This window comes from Lytechinus variegatus, chromosome 7 (assembly GCF_018143015.1).
Source record: "Lytechinus variegatus isolate NC3 chromosome 7, Lvar_3.0, whole genome shotgun sequence".
NCBI lineage: Eukaryota > Metazoa > Echinodermata > Echinoidea > Temnopleuroida > Toxopneustidae > Lytechinus > Lytechinus variegatus.
In genome coordinates this window covers 19,482,464-19,503,336 of record NC_054746.1, presented here as the reverse complement: position 1 = coordinate 19,503,336, position 20,873 = coordinate 19,482,464, and the positions used below count along the sequence as shown (strand labels likewise).

Sequence of the window (20,873 nt, the reverse complement as noted above, 5' to 3'; positions counted from 1 at the left end):
GATGCATCAAAACAAGAGAGTCTATTGATTATGTCATGCAGAGGGAATGACATTGCTATTAGTGAAAATTCAGTCACCTAATATTTGTTTTGTTTTATAACAGAAAAACACTGTGAGTAGCCTGTTTAAAGGAGAGCTGACAAACAATGTTGTATCCTTGGTGAGTAAGCACATTTTCCAGAAGTTGTGAACGTTTTAAGTCTTAATAGAAAGTTTATCAAATTTAAATAGATTTCTGGCTTGTATCCAGTAAATACAGCAGAAAACAGTCATAAAACTTGCAAGATTCGGACTTGTCGTCCAATGATTGCTTCTTGTGTATTCTGCCTTTTGAATATTTTGAATTATGTATTGGGTGCAAGCCGAGATGTCTTTGCTTAATTTTTTGCGGGTTCCTGTATTTTTATTGTGTGGGATGATTCTTATATGTGTCATAGTGGTTGTAATTTGTGTAGTGTATTTTGTTTTGTATTTTCTCTCTGTGTGATAAACAGGACATCATTAAAATTGTTTTTTTCATTGGTGTACAATTAACCTATTTAGCTAAGGACATCCCTTTTTTGCACCTAATGCATAAGAATATAGCGTTAAGATTGTTATAAAGCATGCCTGTAGACCTTGCTTGGTCATATCAGTGGCCAAGGGAGGGGGATTTACATGCAACATTAATACCACATGGGATGTATATCACAGGATTAAGAAAAATGAAATGTTCTGATCCTATCATCTTTTGTTACACTTTAGAATTCAGCATGTGTTACAGTTGAGAATTTTGATATACATGTACTGCACAATTTTTCTCGCCTATTGATTCTTGTTTCATGTTCGCTAATGTTTGGTTTTCAATTTCCTTAAAAAGTACCTTATCAATCTTTTGTTGTAAGTTGTAAAATACATTGGTCTCTGCATGGTTATCTTTCTCCAATTATGAGAATCCAAAATCATTTCCATTCATAGGACTGTCCCCATGTGAGTCAGACGACAGAGGAGTTCTTTACTGTCAGATGCCAAGTGGCTGATATGAAGAATCTTTATGTAAGTGACTATCATATACTTTTCAAATTACAACATACCTCACATAGTAATCCCAGTTGTAAAAGAAGTATAGTCTCAAATTTCAGGGATGGTTGTGGATTTATGTCCCAATTACAGAAATTTGATTTTAGCCTCTCCCTCCTTTTCATACTATTCAGATAATTCCCTTAAACCCAACCTTCCTACTTGCCTATATCTCATGCCACTTTTGTCTTTCTCTTTTCCTTGATCCATGAAACTTATTCTGCAGTCATTGTTAATAGAAGACATAATTGCACTTGAAATTGTTGTATTTGTATTGAGATTTCAAAATGTCTTGCACACACACACACACACACAAAAATGCATGTAGACGGAATATGTTTTGATTCCTGAAATCCCAGAATATTATTTCAAATTACATTTTCTATTCCATCTGCACCGGAATCCTTGGTTTCTGAAATCCCAAAAGAGTATTTCAAATAGCATTTTTTTTTTCATCTGTTCAGGAATCTTTGGATGAGGTAACAGTGAAGGACACACTAGAAGGAGATAACATGTACACCTGCTCACAGTGTGGCAAGAAAGTTAGAGCTGAGAAGAGGTATGTGGTTCCTTATCAGTACCTTATACTGACTGATAAACAATCTCCCCAATTCTATAAAGAATGCAATTTCACTCAGTGTATTCAAGAAAAATCTAAAAACACATCTTTTCCATTAACGCCCGCTTGCCAGCATTGGTCTTTCAAAGTTCTTTAATTTTTCATTCACTTTTATGTTATGTTTTGTTTCATTGTAAATTCTTTATGTGTAATGTGCTTTATAACTTTTCAAGAAAAGACGCTATAGAAATATCATTATTATTGAATTCTTGAAGTATTTTCTGGTAAAAGTTGGAAACGGGTCTATTTCACACAATTCCAGTGTGATTTATCAAACATGATCGGTTCCCAAGCAAATTTCTTATGTTATGACTACCTAATTTCCATTACAAAATGACTGCCATATTAAAAAAAATTCCAAGAATATTTCTTCAATATTTGTTTATAATATTTGCTTTCACTGACATGGATACTACAAAATCTTGCATGCACCAAGTCTATCATTTTTGAATTTCAGTTGTGACTATTGGTAATTGATTAATTATGCAAATTTATGCATATTTTTCATATTAGGATACAATTGATGAAAGCAGCTCAAGGGTTCCGAGTTTTATAATTAGGATTGCCTTTGGAACATTTAAAAGAATTTTTAGGCCTTAACAGTTACGGAATCGATCAGTCGAGAGAATACTGTGCAGACGTTCTGAATGCTTGTAAAGTAACTCTTTCTCTTCCTCTTGTTTTCTCACAGAGCTTGCTTCAAGACACTGCCCAAGATCTTATCTTTCAACACAATGAGGTATACATTCAACATGGTGACCATGATGAAGGAGAAAGTCAACACCCACTTCTCCTTTCCAAGGCAACTAGACATGTCAGGCTACACAGAGGAGGCGCTCATTAGCAAAGGCAGGGGATCGGGTAAGTGACCAATATGTTGATTTCTTTTTCAAGGTGATGAGGATTCTGATGATGATGATGGTGGTGGTGGTGTTGGTGATAATGATGATGATAACAATGATGATGATGACAATAATGGTGACAATGATGATGATGACAATAATTATGATAATGATGATGATGACAATGCTTCCTCTATTAAGGTGAGGGTAATGATTGTGATGATGATGTTGATGATAGATGATAACAATGATTAAAGATGGGGGGTCTCATCTAAAAAAGGTAGTGTTATAATAAGCGTACCATAATACCTTTTATAGATACCAGAAATCTGTAATGTATACTACAATATCATCTTCATTACAAAACCTACATGTTCTTGGTCTTTTTGATGTAGTCAAACTTTCTCAAGTTCCCCAATCAATGCAAAACAAGTCAACTGCAAATTAATTTTTGAATGCACCCTCATCATCGTTTTTCCCCATCAGATGTAGCATCAACTAGCAGCAGTCAACCACCCCAGAGCTACCACTACGAACTGATCGGTGTGACTGTTCACACTGGTACAGCTGACGGGGGCCATTACTATAGCTTCATCCAGGATCGTGTTCATCGTGACCAGGAAGAAGATCGCTGGTTCATGTTCAATGATGCAGAGGTCAAGCCCTTTGACCCCAAGCAGCTGCCAGCTGAGTGCTATGGAGGCGAGATGACGGTGAGTCAACGTTCAAGGGTCACTCTTTAAATGATAGATTTCCCAAGCCTCTATTTCGTTATAGAAGCAGATATATTGTGTCAGTATGTGCATGTATGAAAGATATGTGAGGTAGTTTGAAGGTTAATAAATCAAATTTAAGTCTGTTATGAAATTAGATTGATTGAATTCATTTCATCTTTTAACAGACCAAGACATATGACTCTGTAACGGACAAGTACATGGATTTCTCCTTTGAGAAGGTAAGTCTTGATCACTCTATTCTCTCGGTAGCAAATAGAACACAAGTTTTTTTTTTGTACCTGTATATTATTTTTCTAAAGAAATATAAAACAAAAAATATTGAAATCCCAAAGTAGCTATATATCATGTAATTCTTCCGTCAGTACATTTTATGGTCTATTTCACTTTTGATTTTAAGACTCAACAGGTAAGAAGTTTAGATAAATACTTGTCATCAACACTTTGATTAAAGACTTTTCTTTAACTGACCATCAATGTTGGAGCCCCATCTCCCTTAATATCAATGAAACAATTTGAAAGCTCACAATTTTCATCATCCATCTCTGTTGTTTGCAGACTCACAGTGCGTACATGCTGTTCTACAAGCAGTGTGACCCGGAAGAAGAAGAGCCCAAAGAGAAGGTCAAACCACCGGAGACCACTGTAGACCTCTCAAAGGAGATAGCAGAGGTAGGTTTTGAAAATATTCCCCCCAGTAATATGATCACGACAGTGGTAGTGATGATCATGATCATGACTTTGATCAAGGTCTTATTTAAAAAGTGCTGGATTTGAATCCCATGATGTTTGTAATGTTCTTGAATGCCACATTCAAGTTAGGACTGGTTTCTTGCATGCCATGGGCACTGCTGTAAGGGGTGCAAAAGCTGAATGATGAGATCCAAAGTCAGTTGAACATGCATAGAAACACCAGCTTACAATGTGATAATGTGATATAAGTGGGGAAAAGTAGACTGCAATTTTTTTTAAGAAGGAAATGCTAATTTACATTGAATTGGTTTATTCAGATATGATATAAATATGTATAAATTGTCATCTACAATTTTATGATACAGCCAGCATTCATTTTGATATAAGGGGGAAAATGTCGGCTTCATTGTATATAAAAAGGAAAAGCTAGTTATCATTGAAATTATATGCTAAGCTATGGTGTATGAATTGCCACCTTGCATTAGTTAAACACACAGCCATTCCATGAATAAGTGTCTACATATATGATAGAACTTGATTAACCTGGCACTAATTGACATGTTGGTCTATTTTTTTCAGTGGATTTGGGAGGATAATACCAGGTACCTACAGGATAGTTACATCTTTGATCTCAACTACATGAATTTCATGTGGCAGGTTTGTAACTTCCTACCAGCGACCTTGCCCAACCCACAGGAAGTACAACTCATTGCTTCAAAGGTGAGTTCTACCACAATTCTAGGCCCCATCTAGAACTATCAGTTAGTAGGATTTTATCCTATTTAGCAGGAATTTTAAGGGGAAATTGGCACTTAACATGGTTTTTTCCCCCTAGAAATAAGATTTTTGAAACTTTTAAGAATGGTGATTTTGGGTTGGTTTTTCAAAATTTTAAAGAAAAATAGGATTTTAGGCTTGAAAATAGGATAAGAAGAATTTTAGAAAGTCATTTTTCATGATTAAATCAATGCCATATATGTTTCTATGTGATCTATTATCTTTGACTTACTTTAAGAGTGGTTCTTTTTAATTTCTTTGTTGAGGTGATTATGTTTTTTTTCTGTTGGAAACATTGATTCATTCCAAGGAGAAACCTAACATCATGCAATGCCTGGAGTTAATAACCAATCAATTCCATGTATGTTTCTGTATGATCTATAAACCTTGACTTACTTTTAGAGTGGTTCTTGTTCCTTTCTTTGTTAAGCTGACTACATCGTTCATGTTGGAAACATTGATTCATTCCAAGGAGAAACCTAACACCAAACAATGGATGGAGTTAATGACCAATCAGTTTCATACCTGCCCCTTAGCTTGTGAGGTAAGGAATTTTCTTTATCAAGCTCCCACAATTTTGTGAGGAAGTATTTACAGTGTGTAGTGTTCTTGATGAATGGTGAGGGAAATTAATTTTAACAATAATGATAAAAATCAGAAGAAAAACAATCCTGCTAAGTTACTCGTTTCAAATTTTCCTTTAACCTTTTTTTCCTATCCTTGATTTTTTCCAAGCAATATAAGAACTTAATAAACTTATGTCTCCTTTATTTAAAAAGAGACAATATCATTGTTATGTTATTGATTGTTCCTGAAGTGAAAAAAAATATATAATTTTTGTTTTATTCTGTCTTGTTTTTCAGTGGTTCTTAGACTACATGGCAACTGATGATTGGTGGCCTCAGCAAATCCTCATCAAGTGTCCTATACAGACCTGCAGACAGGTAGGTTTTCAAAGGTTCATTGAAAAAACAGTTGGATACACCATTCATTGCCCTCAGATACAATAGTTATAGAACTAAAATGCCTACCTTTGTTAATAAAAATATGATTATAATAGATGCACAAGTGCTTTGAAAATCTACATGAAACTGAAGCTCTCCACTACACTATCCATTGCAGTCTGATTTCCAAAGAAATTGTATTAGCATTCGATATCAACATTCCAAATGTGAAATCTAACGATCAATGTTCCGAATGGTGGTATGTATACTAAAATCCAATTTGAGCCTCCTGTAGGAATAGAAGCAAATTCAATTCCAAATCATAACGATGTCATCATTAGCTGCAACTTCAAGCCGATATGAGCATTACTCCGACCATTAGGAATAATTCTGTTTTTTGTATTCTTAGCATTGGACAGAATCTCAATTAAAATAATTGTACTTTGCCATTAATAGCACTTTGCATCCTCTTGAAAAGTGCTATATAAATCCAATTATTATTATATATTATTATTACTTGAATCTTTCACATTCGATGCATAATTTGATTTGTTACAAAATCGCGTCTTAGTCGGATCTTGTAGTGTGTGATCGGCTTACAAGAATGATTTTTCATGATCTCGTCTCTTCTCCCTTCTCAGTTGTTCCAGAGGCTATGTATTCATGTGATCAGACAGCTGAGAGAGAAACATGCACCACTCTATCTACATGCTGTCATAGAAGGGTAAGTGCAAGAAAAAAAGGTTTATTGAATAGGGTTTCACTTCATTGTGGTTGGATCATTGTACAAAATTAAACTTGAAATAAATCATGTCATTATTGTATTAATGAAAAGGTGTACATGTGAACAAGCCTACATATATAGTAATTATTCCATATTTATTAAACTTTGTGATGTAAAGACTAACATTTTGACTGAAAGTGATTTTTTGTGGCTAAACTTCCTTGGCATGTTGCTCCTACTTTTTGATTAAGTTTTATTATGCTTTTCAGCTTCAATTACCACTTGAATTTATTGCATTGTTTTTGTTACAGCTTCCAGTTAAAATTCAATTTAAAACAGATAGCAACCTGAAAACCAAGAAGTTCTACAAACTTTAACAATATTAACCATTTTGCTATTGGATGAAGAAAGTAGCAACTGGAAGATGTTTAATTCCTTCACAATAAAGTTTGATCGAAAACCAAATACTAATAAAATCCCTTTATTGATTAATTTTTCTACGTTTATATTTCTTGCAAACTCTAGCAATCATGATGAGCATGATATTCAACCCGATGAGATTGGCAATGTATCGTGTGTGACGAGGTTCATCAAGAAACTCCTTCTTGTGGTAAGACTGTTCAGAGAATATTAACCTTACAATCTATTCATTATAATGGATCCATTTATCCTCTCCTTATGAATTGGACTGTTACCTGTAAATCAAAGATGTAAGTCTCTAAATGTACCAAAGCTGGGGGGGGGGGCATTTCATGAAACAGGAGACAGAGATTTTTCATTTTCGACTATTTTAAGCTACTGAAATCATTGCATCTGATTGGCTCAGAACGAATTGTCATTTAAAATCACTGACAAGCTACAAATTACTGTTGTAAAAAATTGTAAAAAATTGATTGATTGTTTTTTTTAAATTAAACGTGTAGAATTTACCAGCCCAGGCAGAAATTGTGTTTAATATTGAATATCATTATAGTTGCTCACAAACTCTTTCCATTTATGTCAATCTTTAACTTAGCTATTATTGTAATGATGATACATTATTAGTATCATTAATATTGTTATATGAATTAATCTAAAATTCTTGAATTTTTAATATTTTTTTTACAGATTTCAGTCGGAGTTCGACCACAATGCAAGCATCTGACAGAGTACTTCTCTGTTCTCTATGATTTTGCCAAGATTGGTGAAGACGAGGTAAAATCCAAATCCTACTTTACTTTTTGGTACTTCTTGCTTTTCAATTAAATTAAATTCAATTTCAATTAATAATTGTCTTTGAGAGACAAACATGATTCAAATCTTTAAAACAGCACTCCATAAACAGCTACTTTTCATTGTGGTGACACTATACAGTGGTCATGCTTATTTGAGAGTACTAATGTCCATTTTTGTCTCACCTGCGAAGCAGAGTGAGACTATAGGCGCCGCTTTTCCGGCGGCGGCGGCGTCAACATCAAATCTTAACCTGAGGTTAAGTTTTTGAAATGACGTCATAACTTAGAAAGTATATGGACCTAGTTAATAAACTTGGCCATAAGGTTAATCAAGTATTACTGAACATCCTATTAGAGTTTCATGTCACATGACCAAGGTCAAAGGTCATTTAGGGTCAATGAACTTAGACCATGTTGGAGGAATCAACATCAAAATCTTAACCTGAGGTTAAGTTTTTGAAATGTCATCATAACTTACAAAATATATGGACCTAGTTCATGAAACTTGGACATAAGTTTAATCAAGTATCACTGAACATCCTGCACGAGTTTCACGTCACATGACCAAGGTCAAAGGTCATTTAGGGTCAATGAACTTTGGCCGAATTGGGGATATCTGTTGAATTCCCATCATAACTTTGAAAGTTTATGGATCTGATTCATGAAACTTGGACATAATAGTAATCAAGCATCACTGAAAATTTTGTGCAAGTTTCAGGTCTCATGATTAAGGTCAAAGGTCATTTAGGGTCAATGAACTTTGGCCGAATCGGGGGTATCTGTTGAATTACCATCATAACTTTGAAAGTTTATTGGTCTAGTTCATTAAACTTGGACATTAGAGTAATCAAGTATCACTGAACATCCTGTGCGCGTTTCAGGTCACATGACCAAGGTCAAAGGTCAATGAACTTTGGCCGAATGGGTGTATCTGTTGAATTACCATCATAACTTTGAAAGTTTATGGATCTGATTCATGAAACTTGTACATAAGAGTAATCAAGTATCACTGAACATCCTGTTCGAGTTTCAGGTCACATGATCAAGGTCAAAGGTCATGTAAGGTCAATGAACTTTGGCCATGTTGGGTTTTTTTGTTGAATAACCATCATATCTCTGTAAGTTTATTGGTCTAGTTCATAAAAAGTGGACATAAGAGTAACCATGTATCACTGAACATCTTGTGCGAGTTAGAGTAGTATTCAAAGTCAGCACTGCTGCTATATTGAACCGCGTGATGCAGGTGAGACGGCCAGAGGCATTCCACTTGTGTTGTGTTTATCTCAGGTTGGTTTCAATATTTTGAAAATTCTGAATTTATAATCTACATTTCCTTACCTATATCTCATTTTGATCTTCTATCCTGCTTCTCCTCTTTCTCTCCCTTTCTCCTTCTATTTATTTCTCTTTCTTTCTCTCCCTTTCTCTTTTCTTTATCATTTCCTCTTCATCCACTATCTTCTCTTCACTCCATTCTCATATTTCATGATCCCTTTCTCTTTTTCTCCACCCCATTTTTCTTGTCCTCTAATTTCTTACCATCTTTCTCATCTTATTTCATTCTTTACATGTTTTTCCTTCTTCCTTTTGTTCATCTCTTATCCTTTCCCTGTTAATCCTTTCCATATTCATCATTTTATGATATTACATGTTTTTCCCCTTCTAGGCTCAATTCCTGACATCCGTAGAGGCTATATCCATTATGGCAAACTTCTATCTGGGAACAAAAGCAGCTGATTATGTAAGTAATGTACATCTGCTTAACATCATTTAAAAGTTGAATCTGTAATGAATATTGACAGAGCAAACCTTTTTTTTTCTATTTATTCCCATTATTATAGTGACAGAGTCTTTAATATGGTGAATTTTATATCATGGAGCATAGATTCTTTGACAATTATTATCTCAACTAATAGAATTATATTTTTAAGGGAAAAAATGAAAATCAACACCTTGTGAAAGCAATACAATTTGTCAGTCAAAAGTAGATAGTCCTACTTATTAAACATATTTTCTACCATATAAAACACTTGTGCAGACAATGGCCCATTGTATATTATTTCCTACTTTTCTAATCAATAGCACCATCCTTGTTGTGAATTAAATCAGGGGCTCATTTACAAAGAGTTTCATCCTTTCTGTGACTAGGTTTACAATTATAATTGATGAGAAATATATTGTTGTTTGTGTTTGAAGGTGGAGGTCATATCCGATGATGAGAATGATGATGAAGACGACGATGATGACGTCATATCACTGACAGAAGACAAGTACAAGCCGACATCGTTGGAAAAGATGATCTCTCTGATAGCATATCTTGTAGAGTCCTCCAGGACAGACCGAAGGCTACTTCTCTCTCATAATGACTATGCTGTACTTGTTGGAGGAAAGGTATGGTACAGGGCATGCTTCCTTGACAGTGTGTCTTATTTGGTGAAAGGAAAAACCATTTATTGGAGAGAATGTATTATTAAGTCCAAATATGAAGAAATGTTTCTATATTTATGAGTAACTTTTCCATTGTACAATTCATTTTAAGTGTCAGAGAAAATATCTATTTTATTTTTATGAATGTTGCATATAATTTTTATTTTTATTGAGAGATGTGTAAATTTACAAGATGCCAATTTTATATTTTGTTATTCACTGTGTATGAAGGAGGCTTTACTGTTGATTTCTAAACTGGTGATTTCAACAATCAGTGTAGCCATAACACTGTTGGTTACCTTGGTGAAGAAGTTGTTTATTCTCTTATTTATTTTCAGGGTTTTCCATTCCTGTTTCAACAAATCCGAGACAACATCAATCTTCAGCAAACAAGGAACCTTATCTTCAGACTCACTCGCTTCCAACCCAAATTGGCTGAACAGGTCAGTCTCTATGGCCGGTATTTCTGAACTTGGGTTTCCTTTTTAACTCTGGTCTAAAGTTGTGGTTTAATTATGGAGAGCCGATTGTGACACAAATATCTAACAGTACACGTTCAATCAGTCAACTCATTTGATACTCAAATCAACCATAACTCTAAAGAATGATTACTGGAATATTTTACTTCATCATGAAAGCAAGTGGAAACAAAGAAGGGAACATACAGTATAAACAGAATTGTGATTTTAGCACAGATTTAGACTGGTCTAGGTTAAACTGGACTTCTGAGTATGAGCCTAAATGTTATAGAAATACATTGAAAAGCTGCAGCGACAATTTTTTTTTTAATTAAAACATTATTATCTGTATCATAGACAGATAACTCTTAGTGATTTAGAAGAGTAAGTAATTTCAACCATAAAAATGTGGTGTAGATAATGAGTTTATTTTACATTGATATAATTTACATTCATTATATTTTACTTTTTGTCCTAGTAATTTTCTTTTTTTTTCTTTGCATTATTCAGCTCATCTCCATGATATTCAATGCAATCAGCAAGCTCAGTCCAGAGGTAAATATGGCCATAACCCCTCATTCTTTTAAGTCCATTAGCCAGTAATATAATGCATTCTTTTAACTGATCATTCTTTTATCTGGGATTTTCTTTTAATTTGCACTCCTTATTTCATTCAACAAAATTATTCATATATGAGCCATACTCATCAGTATGAAATTGTCCACATAAAATTTAAATTTTGAATACATACAATATAACAAAAGGCTATTCTGATCATTGAATATTTCAAAAAATGTCATTACTTTGAAGACCAGATTGGTCTGTTTATTATTGCAAAGAAACTTAATCAGAGCAAAATAGTGTGAACAGTTAATCTGCTTGCAGACAATACCTTTTGATCTTTTTTTCTATGTACATGTATTTATCCAGTATCATGGCATTGGAAAGATAAATGAGTTAGTTCAAATTTAAAAAATGCTGAAAGGCTATTGAATACAGGCTAGGATACCAAGAAAATGAGATATTTCCATTCATCGTGAAGATGTCTGTTGGCAATTCGAATGTGATCTGTTTTCCTTTCAGGCTGGTATCCCATTCTTCAAGATGTTATCCCTTCTGGTGGAACCTGTACCACCAGGATGTTCCTCCTTTACACCTATCATCCTTCAAAGAATATGGGATGTAAGTACCTGCTTTAGCAACATTCTCTATAAAAGGACCATCAGTGTATAAAGACCACAGGTTTTGTTTCCCTTGAATATTACAGTTGAACCTGTGTAGGAGGACCACCTCTATATAAAACACCACAAGTTAATAATTTTTCTTGAATAGTAATCACCAATGGAATTATATTACAATAACCTGTCCAGACCTACTCATAAAGACCTTTGTTGTTTGCCTTGGGTGATCTTTTTATATCTGTTTCATTGTAATACTATTGATGATGGTAAAGAGGCTGATCACAATAATTCGAAGGACCAGTTGCTTGCCTAAAGCTAGACCAAATCACAGACTTGTGTCTAGCATATACTGCATATAGAATTTAGATACTTAATGAACCACATCAATAGCTACACTATTGACAATATATACAGAGAATAATTCAGATGTATATATTTTCGTATTATTTTGTCAGTACCCTTTTACATGAAAAATACAGTGAATTGTTCAATTAAGTATAATTGCAAGTTATGGTCTGGTGTACCAAAAGGTCTGAAATGGTTCAATCCCTATTTAAAAAAAGTATTTGTAAAGTCTGTATTGAACTAATTTTCATTTATTCTGTGTACATGTAGATCTCTGAGTACAACCCGCAGCAGGTCCTGGACTGGTTAGCAGCCCAGGTCCCTAGGAACAAGCTAGCCCATCACTGGGTTCTACATCATATAGACAGATGGGTGGAGATGTTCCTTATCCATCAGAACAACAGGGTCCGAAATGGTAAGTTTTTTTCCAAATTCTTTCATGTCGATGAAAAGAATTTAGTGCCATTCTAAGTCCAAATCTGGCTGGAAATAAAAAAGGAATTTGAAGTATTTTGATTTCTAGGCAGAATGATAATAACATTTTTGAAAAATAACAGCGCATGGTTGGCACAAAAATTAGAATAGAATAATAATGAGCACCACCCAATGTCAGGCTCTCTATAGGCTGTTGTATACATGAAATAATAATAATTAATATATAATGATAATAATAATTAATAAAAATTATAAATAATCATTAATGATAGTTATTATCAATTATTAATGATAATGATTATTATTATTAATAATTAATATAAACTTACATGTAAGCATATTAGATTTTGGCATCTCAGCTTTCTATAATTGTCATTGATTATATCTATCACAATTCTTTGTGAGGCAGGACCCTATTTTCTGTCTTTCATTTCAAAATTCAGTTTAGTTCAATAATAAATATCAGAATGTCAGTTTTGCTGAGTGAATGAAACTGTTTTTTTTTGTATTTTTCGTTTGTTGTTTGTCTTGTAGCTGCTGCCTTCCTGCTAATCTCCCTGGTACCTGATCCTCACTTCAGACAATCATTCAGATCAGCAAGATCACTCCATAGTCCACAAAGAGAGATCAGAGTAAGTTGATCAATGGGCCCAATGCAGGAAAAATTGAAAATTATTGCTTACTGTGACTACTAGAGTTTGGTTTAAATTATTACATTAGCATTAAGATTACAGAGCTGCAAATTCGTTATGAATGTTAGGGAGACACTCTAGATATCTGATGACATTGGAATGAAGAAATCTCAAGGATGGTTGTATGAACATAAATTTTACTTTCAATAATTCCAAGTTTGTAATGATCTTTTTATCTTGATGGGAGGGTAGATAATTGCCCACCAAAGTAGTTGTTTGAATGGAAAGAAAGAAACAATGGAAGGATGAAAGTTAATCAATGGGAAGATGATAGATGTCTGTTAATTCAATACAGATAATATTCTTGGTGATTTTAAGTATGGTATTCATGTCGATGTTTTTTTTTCAAAGCACAATTTATATTGCCTTCCTAAGCTCTCATGATTAATCATAATCTACAAAAAAAAAACAATGGTCCAAATCACATTATTGGTAGCTCAACACGTAGTGAGATGCTAAGCTGATATAAAAATCTGTCAAACACCTACAACAAAAAGTCAACACTTTTCTTGTAATCACCAAATTTTAGTGTAAAACAAATTATTCACTATTCTTGTACTAATAACAAAATGTAGTTTAACCAATCTTTTTATTATTGTTTTGTTTTCAGCTGGCTCCAGAGTCTCTGATGGTGTTACATCAGATCTACTCATTGCTCCTATCACTTCTCCCCAGAGCTAAACACTATGTTGGTAAGTTACTCTACCTTAGCTATAAATACAATGAGCAGTGCATTGATTTTATTGGCATGTAATAAAATTAAGTGCAGTAGAACATGTAGTATGTGTATTGTTATTATGAATATTCACCCAGGACTTGTAGAATATTATTACTCTTGTGTATTTGCATATTTTAACAACCATACATTACAGTGGTATCGGGATAGTTTGGTTGTCAAACCAGATATATTTTGGAGCATTGATTTCTATTATTCTTTAAGCAAATGGTTTTGAACTTATATTTTTCATTCTTTAATTCTTATTAAGTTGTCAGTAAAGAAACATTTTTTATATAATTTCATCAAAAAAATCAGAATTTTTCAGGCAGCTTTGATGTTAGCATGTATCATTTAAAGATAATGAGTTTGTAACTTTTACAAAAGAACTGATATTATCTTTCCTAATAACCTATAAGTCTAAAGAAAAGAGCTAGTAAAAATACTGAAACGTACTTACACATATTAAATTCATAAAAGGGATAATTTCAGTTTCAGTGTGGTGACTCTATAATTTAGGAGTTGTGCTGTCATAAATAAAAATATATTTTATTGAATAAGTGCAAGGTTGGTTTAAAGATAGAAGATGCATTGAATCATGCAAAGTTGGAGGAGAGAGTAAGGGTAATTACTACAAGTGTGAGATAAGTCTGGTCACCCCCTTTCAGAACAAACTGGATTTTAAAAATTTGGACTGCTATCGGATTCACTATGATATGCTAATTTTGTGTTTTCTTTCATGTACAGATGTAACAGCCCATGGTACTTCTAAGCTGGTAGCTTACTTTGCTGTACTCAATCATTGCCTTATCTCTAGAGCTGAGAAGAGAATGGTAAGAGAAACAACAAATCTTCTCAACATGTACATAACATCACCTGGTTCATGAATATCATCAATCAATTGACCAGTTGCAAGTTACAAGCTATAATTTGCCTTAAGAGTTTAGAATTATTAATTACAAAATTGATTGTGATCTATATCCCTTTTTTTTTTTTTTTAGCACTCAGATGTGAGGTTGATTATTTTGATGGGCCATATTAAGGCTAGGGTTATGGAACAATCTCTATAAAGCACTATATAAACATTACCTATTGTTATAGTGATTGTTTTATGTTATAAACTATGAAATGATACTATTATTTGTTCATTTCAGTTCTCTGCCCATTTCATGGATCTATGGAATCTGTACCAACCCAAGTTATCAGAGCCACCCATCTCATGCAACCACAACAAACAGGTAAGTTAGGCAATCATAGATTATGAGGAGAATGATGGTTGATGGTGATTGTGGTGGGGATGAAGATGATGGTGATGGTAATGGTGGTGATGATGATAATGATGATGATGATGATGATTGTGGTAGTTATGGTTGTGGTAATCATAATGATGGTGATGATGATGATGATGATGATGATGATGATAATGATGATGATGATGATGATGATGATGATGATGATGATGATGATGATGATGATGATGATGATGATGATGATGATGATGATGATGATGATGATGATGGAGATGACAATGGTAATGATGTTGATTAAGGTGGTGATGAAAATGATGGTGATAATTGTTGTAGTGATGAACGTAGTGACTATGGTAATTGTAATGATGGTGTTGTTGATGATGACTGTGGTAATGTTGATAATAGTGATGATGAGGATGGTGGTGACAATGATAGTGATGTTATTGATGATGATAATGGTGGTGGTGATGATGCAGTGCACTGGTATGTTTTCATCATCCTTCTGTCTTCTTATGATGTTTATACATCAATTTTATCATTTAATTCCAGGCCCTGTTACAGTTTTGGTATAATGCCTGTGTAGACTATCCAGACAATGTAGAACTCATCATAACCAACCACACCGTTATGAAGCACATCCCATACAACTACATTCTGTAAGTAAAAACAAAATTATACATGGAATAATGTTTTATTCATTTTGTCACATTCATTTATTATCATTCAGTTTATATCACAATAATATTTCTTTTATTGCTTCATTTTCAAAAATTGAAATACTTGGACTCTGAATAAAATAAATGTAAATGTAGATACTAATGACAAAGTTTAAAACTGTGAAGTCCTAATTGATGGAAATAGAATTTGTCAAAATCTCAGTGGGCTGCCGATTGAAGGAAAGATCCCCTTTTTTCTGTACACAAAACAAATTCGGATTCAGAAATCATTGCAAATTGTTGTACATTATTTCACATCTTGTATGTAGATAGGCTCCAAGTGAAAAAAAAATGGCTTGAACGTGTAGAAATATCATGCTTTTTTTATTGTACAAGGAAGATATGCATAGGCCAATCTGGCCCCAAAAATGTTTAATAAATAAAAATGCAAGAACCCCTGTAAATCTCAATTGGGTTTAAAATAAAATGTAATTTGGCATAAATAACAATTGGATGAATAGTCAACATCCAGAATCAATATTTTTTATTTCCCTGCTTTCATGTGCCCGTGATCTCTTTTATAGTGCTGATCATGATGATCAAGAAGTGGTGGTATTCAATCGTATCATGCTGCCAGCGTACTACGGTCTCCTGAGGTTATGCTGCCACCAGAGTCCACAGTTCTCAAGAATGCTTTCAACGCATCAAAACATGCAATGGGCTTTCAAGTATCTCACTCCACATGCTAACCAGTATCCTATGGTATGTGTAAATTGTACAGAGCAAAATAGAGAGAGATATGAATACTGCCCTACTTTGGCAAAAGGAAGCAAGTGACACATCAGTCAAATTTGAGTTATTGTTGTTTCTGAAATACCCTTTGTATGTTGCACATTCAGGCAAAATTTTGGGAAGAAGTAATCGTTCTATGGAAAGATATTGAAGAAAATATGCTGTTAAGTTGCAATGACACCTATGTTAATGACAAACGCACATTGCTCATTTACAACAAATGATACTCTTGTAACTTGCTTCCTTTTGCCAAAGTACGGCTGAATAGATAGATATACAAATAGATAGATAGATAGATAAATAGATTCGTGGAAAGGTAGATTGATTGATAGGTAACAGGATGTAATGAGAAATGACACATTTTGCAATATGTTGTATCTGACAGATACCTCTATTAATTTCATTATCTATTATGATTTTAATCTATTTTCCATTGATCAGGTTGTTGAAGAGTTGTTCAGGATGATGAAGCTGTTTGTAACAAGACGAGGTGACATCGATGATGAAGAGGAACACATTACAGAGTTCAAGAAGATGACACTCCTCTGCTATCTGGAATGTCTGGAAAGGAGCTCATGCTGGACAACACTCATTAGGTTAGATGGTGGAATCTGATTATTACTAGATTGAATGGATGGATAAATATAATTTTGGGTGGAAAGATGGGATGAATGGATGGATAAATGAGGGATATTTGTTTGTTGATGATCAAATGGATGAAAGGTTGAATGGAAATTTGGATGATTGGGGAATGAAAGGATGGATGGATGAATGAATGGGTAGATAGATAAGTGGATAAATTGAAGTGGAGATGGATGAATGGGTGGATGGATGAATGAATGGATGGAAGGATGGATTAATAAATTGATTGACGGAAGGATGGATGGATGAATATTGCTTGATTGGGGGATGACTGAGTGAATACAAAGAAGAAAGAAAGGATGGATGAATAGATAGAAAGTTGGGTGGAAAGGTGGGATAGATGGTTCAATGACTCGGTAGATGAATGAATGATTGATTGAATGGATGGATGAAGAATTTGATTATGAATTCATTAATAAAATGAAATAAATGTATTCACTTCAACTATTATTTTCTATACAGTGCCTTCAGGTTATTAATTGAGAACGATGAGGATAGATCTGTGGTTCTTAGTAAACAAGGTCTTAGCAGACTAGCTGATGTAAGTACCCCTCTCCTACGTGTAGTTTCTATTATTTATATATGTGCTTTAACATCATACATTCATATCATTTCAACAGGTTTTAGGCAGAGTATGGTATATTGGATAATTAAACCTTTTATCATGTGTATTATGAAAGTCATGCCAGCTGGATCATGTTTGAAGCTGGTATGGCCACACAAAGTTATGACAAGTTACATTTTAAAGTATTAGTGTAATTGATTAAAAAAAAACAATTGAACAATTTTCTGTGAGTGTTGAGGCAGAGTATAGAAAAAGAGCACAAATGCTAATGGTTAGTTGAATAGGCACTATTTCATTCGTTCATGTGGTTTGTGGACCAGAGCTGACATAAGCAAGCTAACACTAGAGATGATCATCTACTGGAGAAATGAACAGCTTATGAATGTTTGGTTTGACTCTGCAAAAGAATATGTGCATTGATGTCAGGCTAATACTGATTTTTCTGGGAAAAAATGTATTTTACGTCAATTTTATTCATAATTTTTTAACGAAAATGTTGCAATAAATTTTGGCCAAATCCGACATACATGAAATAGTGATGTTTCTCACAATCACACATTTGTATTTAGAATATCCTGGTGACATAAATGTTTTTTTTTTTTTATCCATGATCATTAGGCCTTCTTCACCCTTCATATGATGTACCATGAAGCTACCGCCTGCCATGTAGCGTGTGAGCTGGTTGAACTACTCTCAACAACCAATGCTGTCTTGAGAGTGGCCATTCAGCAACAAGACTTGAAAGGTAAATTATATTGAGGATTGGTCATAATTGTAGTGATAATTGTAGCACTTCTTGCAAAAACAGTGGTAGTAGTTGTAGCACTAGTAGCTGCAAATGTAGTTGTTGTAGTAGTAAATATTAGGAACAGTAGAAGTGGTGTAGATAATATTATTGATGTTTTGTTGTGAAAATTTGTAGTACTAATGAAGTTCACGATGCTGACAATTGGAATGATAAAGATTATTTCAGCAATTCAATTTAATTTTCTGTAATTCTTATGCTCTAACCATGCTATGCCAGTAGAATGTAGATTCTTATCACTCTCATTCTCATTATGTTGTTATTACAGAAGTGAAGCAATCACTACTTCAGTTTCCCGAGAGGATGGACTTTGCACACAAGCTTCTCACATTACTCAACTCATACACGCCAGATAATGTCAGGGCTGAGTGTGTCGGTAAGTGGACTTTTCAAGGTTGGTGTTTAACGATGGTGTTGAACACTAATGTTAAAAGTTACATGTGCGTATGTGCAAAGACCGATTCGTGCTGGCAGCCTTTTTCCGGGAACTGGAATGCACATTACGTTAGCGACTTTAATCTGGGAACTTCATCAGTGGATTGCATATTTTTCTTCCTGGAAAAAGGGCGTACGATATTCAATCTTAAGATTAGAAAGTGTTTAGAGTGTTTTAAATAAAATCACAAAGTATCAATGAAGAAAAAAAATCTTCTTTGTATCTTCTTTGTCAGAAAATCTAAGAATTAGGACAGAAAAAGATACACTAGCTGCTAAAAGCACAAAAATAAGGTCAAATATAATTTGTGTTTTCTCGAAAATGTATGTTTTGCGCAAGTGCACGCTATTTAGTCCCTTCTTGCAAGAAGCCACCAATATCAGTTGGTGTCGAATACTAATGTTGAACACTGTTGTTGGTGGCTGGTGAAAGGTTTGAGATGTTAGATGAGAGGTTATCAGAAAGTTTGCTTTCAAGTTCGGAGTTGAATGCTAGAGTTGAAGATAATTAATTTCAGAGCAGAATATGTTACTAAATGTGAATTTAAAGGAGAATGAAACCTTTGGAACAACTAGGGTTGTGTAGTAACAGAAAAATCAAAGAATAAGAATAAAGAAAGTTTGAGAAAAATCGGACAAATAATGAGAAAGTTATGAGCATTTGAATATTACAATCATTAATGCTATGGAGATCCTCACATTGGCAATGCGACAAGGATGTGTGATGTCACTGATGAACAACTTTCCCTTTGGTGGACTATAAAATACCCTCAAAATGTCTCTTTTTGCTTTTTCTTATGGTGATACAAACTCTTTATCCATGATGTATTCTTAAAAAATATATTACATGCCCTCATGTAGAAAGAACAGTATGATTTATGGATCGATGTGATAAAAGAGGCAATTCAAGTGAAATATATACTAAAGTAATGGGGAGAGTTGTTCACAAGTGACATCACACATCTTTGTCGCATTGCCAATTTGCTATCCCCATAGCATTAGTGATCGCAATATTCAAATGCTCATAACTTTCTCATTATTTGTCCGATTTTTCTCAAACTTTCGTTGATCTGTTTCTTTGATTTTTCTGTTTTCACACAAGCTATCTTGTTCCAATGGTTTCATTCTCCTTTAAGTTTGATGTTGAATATTTGTGTGAATACTGGTTTGCAGCTTTTAGATTAAAAATTAAGATTAAAATTAATTTCAAAGCAGCATATGTTGGAAAGTGTGACATAAAGGGATCTACATGCAGTAGATCACAAGAAACACAAGGAATCACAATTGATGACATTCTATGTTTCAGTAATACCCATGTTATCATTAAAAATAGTTGGTCTACACTTATAAAAAAAAATGTGAAATATTGAAAATAATTACAGTTTGGTGACAATGATATCTTTGATGTTTAAGCCCTGAAAAAACCTACTAGTATTTGAATGAATGCTTTATTATATAATTTCCACAGTTAAAGAATACCCTGTGACAACCCTGATGGGCAGTACCCTGAAGAAGAAGTAGATTTATACTGACAGACCATGGCTGTAGCGTGTTTATCATATGTGCTCATGTTTCTCTCCTGTATTTAACTTTCAGGTGTCCTTCATAGCATGGTGACCTTGTACCCACATGACTTTGTTCAGAGGGTAGTACCACTGATGCACCATGCTCATCGACAGTTCCAACAACAGTCTAATATTTCAGGTTAGATATTCATGCTTTACTATCAAAATATGTAGTCCTGTTTGGAAAATGTCTCATTGTTGCTCTCTTAATATCTCATATTGTTGCTATCTTTATATCGCGTATAATCATTGTAATAGTAAAAATATCCCCAAATAAATCTATTCCAAAGTGAATATTTTATGA

General features: G+C 33.8%; 1 protein-coding gene across 2 annotated transcripts in view; it reads left to right on the top strand.

The window, feature by feature from the left end:
* The window catches only part of LOC121418670 (ubiquitin carboxyl-terminal hydrolase 34-like), an 87,491-nt gene that overhangs the window by 59,495 nt on the left and 7,123 nt on the right, over positions 1-20,873 (top strand). The window contains exons 42-71 of one of the 2 annotated variants that reach the window (XM_041612654.1): positions 104-160; positions 958-1,035; positions 1,524-1,618; positions 2,370-2,539; positions 3,007-3,233; positions 3,422-3,475; positions 3,813-3,926; positions 4,527-4,667; positions 5,155-5,268; positions 5,588-5,668; positions 6,310-6,392; positions 6,918-7,002; positions 7,500-7,586; positions 9,273-9,347; positions 9,803-9,997; positions 10,372-10,476; positions 11,002-11,046; positions 11,575-11,673; positions 12,288-12,432; positions 12,987-13,084; positions 13,755-13,836; positions 14,607-14,692; positions 15,014-15,097; positions 15,659-15,765; positions 16,350-16,527; positions 16,999-17,153; positions 17,662-17,740; positions 18,383-18,509; positions 18,838-18,945; positions 20,601-20,708. In XM_041612654.1, coding sequence (XP_041468588.1) covers positions 104-160; positions 958-1,035; positions 1,524-1,618; positions 2,370-2,539; positions 3,007-3,233; positions 3,422-3,475; positions 3,813-3,926; positions 4,527-4,667; positions 5,155-5,268; positions 5,588-5,668; positions 6,310-6,392; positions 6,918-7,002; positions 7,500-7,586; positions 9,273-9,347; positions 9,803-9,997; positions 10,372-10,476; positions 11,002-11,046; positions 11,575-11,673; positions 12,288-12,432; positions 12,987-13,084; positions 13,755-13,836; positions 14,607-14,692; positions 15,014-15,097; positions 15,659-15,765; positions 16,350-16,527; positions 16,999-17,153; positions 17,662-17,740; positions 18,383-18,509; positions 18,838-18,945; positions 20,601-20,708 — 3,262 coding nt within the window. Of the gene's footprint in view, positions 1-103; positions 161-957; positions 1,036-1,523; positions 1,619-2,369; positions 2,540-3,006; positions 3,234-3,421; positions 3,476-3,812; positions 3,927-4,526; positions 4,668-5,154; positions 5,269-5,587; positions 5,669-6,309; positions 6,393-6,917; positions 7,003-7,499; positions 7,587-9,272; positions 9,348-9,802; positions 9,998-10,371; positions 10,477-11,001; positions 11,047-11,574; positions 11,674-12,287; positions 12,433-12,986; positions 13,085-13,754; positions 13,837-14,606; positions 14,693-15,013; positions 15,098-15,658; positions 15,766-16,349; positions 16,528-16,998; positions 17,154-17,661; positions 17,741-18,382; positions 18,510-18,837; positions 18,946-20,600; positions 20,714-20,873 lie in introns of those variants that run through there. The other variant, XM_041612652.1, reaches the window with a different exon arrangement.